Source organism: Cynoglossus semilaevis, chromosome 6 (genome assembly GCF_000523025.1).
Source record: "Cynoglossus semilaevis isolate Cse_v1.0 chromosome 6, Cse_v1.0, whole genome shotgun sequence".
Taxonomy (NCBI): Eukaryota; Metazoa; Chordata; class Actinopteri; order Pleuronectiformes; family Cynoglossidae; genus Cynoglossus; species Cynoglossus semilaevis.
In genome coordinates this window covers 5,556,631-5,563,744 of record NC_024312.1, presented here as the reverse complement: position 1 = coordinate 5,563,744, position 7,114 = coordinate 5,556,631, and the positions used below count along the sequence as shown (strand labels likewise).

General features: G+C 41.4%; 1 protein-coding gene across 8 annotated transcripts in view; it reads right to left on the bottom strand.

The window, feature by feature from the left end:
• The window catches only part of LOC103379826 (SRY-box transcription factor 6), a 103,355-nt gene that overhangs the window by 20,278 nt on the left and 75,963 nt on the right, over positions 1-7,114 (bottom strand). For 6 of the 8 annotated variants that reach the window (XM_025055923.1, XM_025055927.1, XM_008311513.3 and 3 more), the window contains 2 exons: positions 4,717-4,837; positions 3,685-3,767 (listed from right to left, as the gene is read on the bottom strand). In XM_025055923.1, coding sequence (XP_024911691.1) covers positions 3,685-3,767; positions 4,717-4,837 — 204 coding nt within the window. The remainder of the gene's footprint in view (positions 1-3,684; positions 3,768-4,716; positions 4,838-7,114) is intronic. The other 2 variants (XM_025055926.1, XM_025055928.1) reach the window with 1 other exon arrangement.

The window sequence follows — 7,114 nt, the reverse complement described above, 5'->3', positions numbered from 1 at the left end:
TTTGTGAAGGGGTCTGCTCCGAGGCTCTGGAAACAATTGGCCTGATCAAGTTCCCACGCTGAGAGCACCACATTTGTTCTGTCACAATTGGAAGGTCACAGGTTTTTGCCAGAAATCTCTATCAATCTTCATTTGATATAAATTTGATCTCCATCAACTGATTAGGACATAAAACAAAGGAAGCGATCAGTTTCATAAACAGAAAATCTCTTGCAGCTTGTGCGCGTTAATGTGCGCTACCCCTCTGCCAGCACTCGCCTGCTTGGCTTGTACGACCGTCTTCGCCAGCCAGCTGTCTGAAAGTGTCCAGAAAAGCTCAACATAAAAACATCTGGAGCAGTTTTGGCCTCAACATCTGTCCACTCTGCATTGAGCAGAATAAATGACATTTTCAAGTCTGGCTCCAGCTGCCGTGTACCTGAGTGTAGAGAACGGCAGGAGAAACTGCTAATGCAGAGCCAACACTGTGGAATTATCTGCTTACAATGCTTCTTATGGGCTAATGCATAGCCTCACACACACATGCACATGCATGTACCATGGAGGAGGAGGCTGAGGCGAAGCATTAGTGAAACTAACGACCACTGACGTTGACAGCAGAGAAGGTTTCTGTTGGAGCTCCGTGGTTTTTCTGTCGAACTTCATAATGAATCGAGGTTGAAAAAGAAAAAGAAATCCAACGCATTTTTGATAGAACGTTCATTAATCTATGAATATCTAAGTTTATATTTTGATGTTATTTATTTGCTGTTTCCAGTGAGTTCTTATCTGATGGCCTAGGCCAAGGAACTGGGTGGAGGATGGAGTTGCAGAGTAAGGCTGTGCTGTGGAAAACAGAGCTGCTTTATCAGACTTTATAAATTCATTTTCATAACAATCCTACTGTTAATAGCCTGGGTGAGCATTTCATCCCATGTTGAAAGCCAAAAGCAAAAAGGCCACTCACAGTTAGCATGCAAGAGCAGGAAATGAAAAGGAAAAGTAGTGTAGGAGATCAGAGCAGTCTGTTAGGAAAAACACACAGACTCTAAAAATGTCCCTCGTCTTTCAAAGGCAGAGCCCGTGGAGATAGCAGAGCCAGAACTGAGGAAGAGAGAGAGAGGCCGCTATGGCACTACTGCGTAACCACAATGGCTACATGCAGGCCACGGGGCTAAAGATAGTGCGAGGTGTAGAGAAGTCCGTTCATGCACATGTTCCATTCTGGATGATTAGAACTGTTAGCTCAGAGTCACAGCAGTCCAGGCTGGAGACACGGTAGTCCCTCCACACTCAAACTCCACTGAACTGCATTCAGAGCCCTGTTTTATTCATGTTAAATTACACATAGGTGCAACTTGACTGATTTACCCTGCTGCCATGTTCCCCTGCTTCAGCTCTGCGTCTCCTGCTTTAAGTACCACAGGTTTAATACTGTGCTTTTTGGAAATGTTCTCAGTAATTCCATCCAATTTTAGACAAACGGCTCTATATGACTAATGTTGTTCACTTTCAATTTAGAAAACAGTGTCCCCCGGTGAGACCGTCCCTGATGTTATTGTTGTCGTCTTCTGACTCCTGAATCACAGAAGCTAGCGTGAGTAAACACCGGCTCATCCTTTTTACCTTCAACACAACTTTCTACATTTCCTCTTATAGACGCAGCTTTGTTACCATGGCCTCATTCAGACTAGATCTCCTTTGACAGCCTTGTTGTTTGTCTCTACACACACCCTCCGTCGTCCTCTCCTTCCCAGACTCCTCCTCACTTCCAGCCCACACTGCTTCCTCTTTCATTCAGGTTCCTCTCTGCCTCTCATTACTGCACGTCTCGGGCTCAGTGTTCAGATGTGAATGGGATTTGCATCTCGCACATTATTCCCGCTCTTACCTCTCACTCACCGTGCGGCTCTTTTGGTAATTTCAAAGACAAGAGTAAAGGCAGGCTGCGCTCAGACTGCGATCCCCCCCAGCGCAGCGTGTGCTTTTCCCACGTCAATAGTAGCTAATGAAGGCGTCAATAAGCATAATCCACAATACCAAGTGAATAAAGTGAGATAATCATTCTTCTCTAAAAGCCGAGCTCTGGTAAAAACTGACGTGATGGAACATTATTGTCTGCTTCTGAAAAAGCCTTTAGTGGCTTTTGTTCCTGTTTGTCATATTAGGTACAGCAGGAGGTGTGACACGGTCCTGTTGTGAAATTCCCAAACTGCCTGTGTAGAGTGAAGATTTCCTTTTCTTCTTTCTTTCCTTTTTCTTGTTTTCTTGCAGATATGCTCACTGATAACCATTATGGATAAATGATATTCACAAACCACAGGTGTCAAGACGCAGTAAAGTATTTGATGAATGGCCAGGCCCAGGTGTTGTGCTGTTGGGGCGGAATTCCTCTGAGATTCATCATAAGAGCCTTTGTTTAACACAGCTGACAGGCAGCAGATAAGGCTGCACTGCAGCGTTAGTGTCGGCTTCGTAAAACTTTATCTTCGACAAATGCGTCATGTGTGTGAGTTTATTAGAAAAGTCGAAAACTCATTAAAACTCATTAACGAATGTGTCTGTGATCTGATGCGGCTGCAGCTACTGTTGCCATTTGACATTCGTTTCTCTCTCGTGCAGCTCATGTGTGAAGGGTTCAATGGTAGTGAGATGGTGAGTCAAAATGTTCTGAGACAGATTTTATAACTGCAAAAGGTTTTAGAAATGTAAACATCACTTGGGTTTTTATCACTGTGTGGTTTTAAGTTTCATTTTATCAGCTTAAAAACATAAAATAAAATAAATTTTAACTATCTGGAAAGGAAACCAAAACTTTTTTTTGCAACAGGTTTGGATCTGGTCACATCTGATTTCTTTTCCCCCAAAACCTAAATAACATTTGAAGATAACTTGATTTATTTATGAAGAGTTTTGATATTTTTTTTCTCAGTACTTTTGGCTGTAACCCTACAGTAAACCTTTCAAGCAGCAAAAACCCATTAGGTTTTTTTTATTGCATCTGTTAGTAAAAAAAAAAAAGGAAATGCATTACTTTTTATTTCTTCCACTTTAACTGAGGGCAGAGTTGAAGTGAATAGAGACTTCCTGTAGTTTCTAGTGTTTCTTATCTCCACTCTCTTTATTTACCTCCCCACTTGTGCACGTGCGTCCTGGGTTCTGTTCCACGGGTCACACCCTCAGGATCACTCAGTCATATGGACTTGTTGAATAAACAAACACTCTCCATTCTAGCCTTTGCCTTTGTTCTTGTTACTGTGTGTCCAAGCTCTGACCAGGGGGCCATATGTGGCACTTGGATAGTTTTATGTGGACGTCTTACAGAAACACATATTTTATGATTTTTAAAAAAAGAATTCTAACTACAGTCTGGCTGATGGTGTAAATTCAAGGTCTACTGTAATTAATTTTGTTAAACCAGTTAGTAAAGTAGAGGGACATCAATTAAATCATTCTGGCATGATCATTTTTTTAATTATCTTTCAGCTAATAATTGACAACCTTTGGCTGTTTTATGCTGCTACGCCTTCAAGGGCCCAAACCTGTTGCTGTAAAATGTATGGATTCTTTACTGCGTGTTGACTGACATGTTGAGGTCAGAGTATCTCAGAAGCAGCAGGTGAACCTGGATCCTGGATCCTGGACCTTTTCAGAGTTTCAAACAATGGTAGTACATACAAAGTATATTTGTTTTCGCAGTCTTACCTGTAGTTGTAATGGGCTGAGTCCAGATGCTGCTGCAGCTGCCATTGTAGATGGAATGAACTGCATTGGGTAATTATCACCTGCTGAAAAACACACAAACGACATTCAGTGTATAATAACAAGGGTTGGCAGCACAAGAACTAACCTGTCTGTGTGTTAACAAGACAAACCAGCATTTTCTTTTAAAGGTTAAAAACACTTCTTGTCAGTGAACATCAGTGACATGTGGCCCGATGAGAACAGTTAGCAGTGAAGACCCCCCCCCCCTGTTTGTCCCTAAAAGCCTTTCCATGTCCAAGCATTCGTTAGAAACATCAACAGAGAGTTGACAATAATGGACTTTCAATTGTTTCCTTGATTTCAGACTCCCTACTGAGGGTTTGTGCTCATGTTTGAAATATGGGGGGCGGGGGTCAGTAATGTTCTCTATCAGGTGAGCAGCTGGAGGGAGGGAGGGAAGACAGGAATGTGAGAGGGAAGGTGAGAAAAGAAGAAAGCAGGTGGTGCAGAGGTTAAAAAAAGAAAAGAAAAACAAGCCACAAACCTGAAGTAAGTGACTGTGTGTGAAGGTTAAGTTTAACGTTTCAGGCTAAATCCATCGTGGGCTGCTGAGACATGCAGCACTTACGTCCGCCTTTGTGTGTTTAGTGCTCAGCTCTTCGACTCTGTGCAACACACTCGTGTGTGTATTGTTGGGTCGGTGAGTGAGCAGCAGGAGGACATGCCTGACAGCGCCAGCGTGTGTGTCTCTGACTGTGAGAAAGTGTGAAATTCCATGTTGCAGATGTGTTGTGCAACTGACATGTTTTCAGCAGGCCATAAAATAGACATTCCAGTCCGAGCTGTGTCCAATGTATTGTTCCCGACGTGAAACAAGCAGGGATTATAAATCTCTCCGCTCGGTTCCAGAACATTCCGCACCTGACACACCTCATTAACAGTGTGTGTCATCCCAGTGTTGGTGTGCATGTGTGTGTGCATGTGTGTCAGTTTGTGAATTTCTGCAGTGTGTGTGTGTGTGTGTGTGTGTACCTGGCTTGTAGGACATGCCCGGTGGGAAGAGGAATCCTTGCTGTGCAGCGGCAGCAGCAGCCAAAGATCTCTGGTCATGAGGAAACACCGGGATCATCAGCGGAGGCATGTGACCCTGGACCTGAGAGACACAGGTGAAAGAAACCAAAGGTGGAGGAGGAGGAGGAGGAGGAAGAGGAGGAGGAGGAAGAGAGGAGACGCAGGTCTTTATTGTTGAAACACAGTCACAGCTGCAACAATCAGGATTAAATCACAGATAGAAAATCAATTTCTACAATTATATCATAATATTATGAATTTTATGAAAGTATAAAATTGCATGCTAGTTAGTAAAAAAGAAAAAGAATTCAAGTTAAAAAGTTAGAATATAAATTATAAGGACAAAAAAACCAACAAGTACAGAAATGAAGCGATACGAAACGGAGAGCAAAGATGAAGATGAAAAACATGTTCATTTTGAAGAAACCAGTGAAAGAATTAAAACAACACACAGACTTTTCATGTCGACATAAAAGACTCTTAAAAACTCAGGCTTTGACTGAGTTACGGCGCCGTGGGCTGGAAGTGAAGACGTATCGTATCAAAGATGAGCCTGCAGGAATCTACTGAGACCGGTCCTTTAAACCACAGCACTGCCTCACTGTCTCTCCTTCCGTCTCTGTCTTTACGTCATTCCCTGTCTCTGTCTCACTTGTCTCTCCTCCTTTTGTCTTTCATTGACTCATTCAGTGGAAACAACATATTTTTGTCTCCCATCACGACAGCAGCAGAGTTGTTTTTTTATGTGTGAAGTGACTGCTGTCTGTTACTGTATTTAAAAAAAAGTATTATAATATTGACTGGGTATTTTTTATAGCTAACAAAATATAAATACATAAAATATAAATACAAAATACTCTATATATTCTATATATTTATATACTTCATTTAATTTTTTTTCCCAATATTTCTATTTTCTTTCCTTTTCCCTCAGGTAATATACACCTGTATTTAAAAAAAAGTATTATAATATTGACTGGGTATTTTTTATAGCTAACAAATTATAAATACATAAAATATAAATACAAAATACTCTATATATTCTATATATTTATATACTTCATAATTTTTTTTTCCAATATTTCTATTTTCTTTCCTTTTCCCTCAGGTACTACACACCGTTCGACTTTATCTTCCGTCTCTCTGTCTCTCTGTCTCTCTGTCTCTCCGTCTCTCTGTTTCTCCGTCTCGCTGTCTCTCCGTCTCTCTGTCTCTCCGTACTTTGACATCAGACGAGCGCCTGTTGACGCCCTCCACCTCCACCATTCATTTGTGTCCACGTCCATTCATTTCCTTTACTACCAATTCATTAACCGCTCGCTCCCTTCTCGTCCTCCTCCCAAACCTCCTGAGACACTTCATCATTAGCCACCCAATTTACACAGCATCAGCATGTTGTGTGTTTACAGTATCTCCCCGCATTTGAGCTGTGTCCACTGGGACTGGTGTGTGTGTGTGTGTGTGTGTGTGGAGTGTGTGGGAAAGCGAGAATTACACTAGAAAGAGAGAGAGAGAGAGACAGAGAGAGACAGTGAGGGAGAGAGAGAGAGAAATTGCCATCTTAGGCAAAAAAAAATTGATGAGCAATTTTATTATAAAAATGAATATAATTTACACTTGGTCCAGATGATGCTGAGAGTTTTACTTTTAATTATTATTTAAAACATTTGTCAAAGGATGTTATAAAACGTTGAACGAAATAAAATTCTGTAAATGCTATTAGGAGAAAGATCATTTCTTTTTGGTCTTTTTGGTTGGTCTCAGTCGACTTAATTTCCATGTGAGCGCTTCACAAATGTTTGCAAATTTATGTCAGCTTGAATTTTCCAAATTGACGTATTGAGCAAAACTTCTTCTCATTTTGGAGAAGTTGACAGTTAAATGATGATGATGCTGGGCAGGAAGTGCTGCACGGAGCGGTTCTACATTTTAGATTCTATAATGTGGATGGTGGATTCTGCACCCACACATACACACACACACACACACACACACACACACACACACACAATAAAGACAGACAAAAGTCCGACCATTTATTTTTGTCTTGACTTTTAACAAGAGCCAATCACAGTGTTTCCTGCATCAAAGGACGGTTCGAGGCTCATGACTTCAGGTCAAAATCAGGTCAAAGTCAAAATTAGATTGTGTGTGTGCGTGTGTGTGTGCGTGTGTGCGTGTTTGTGTGTGTTTAATGTCACCGTCACATTATCTAGTTTTGTTTGTTAAATACATCTGCACGGTTTCATCTTCTGAGCACTTTTAAAGACACACACACTCACACACACACACACACACTCACACTCACACACACACACAAAAGTGTTGTGATGTCTTGTGACATGCCGAAAAGAAAAGA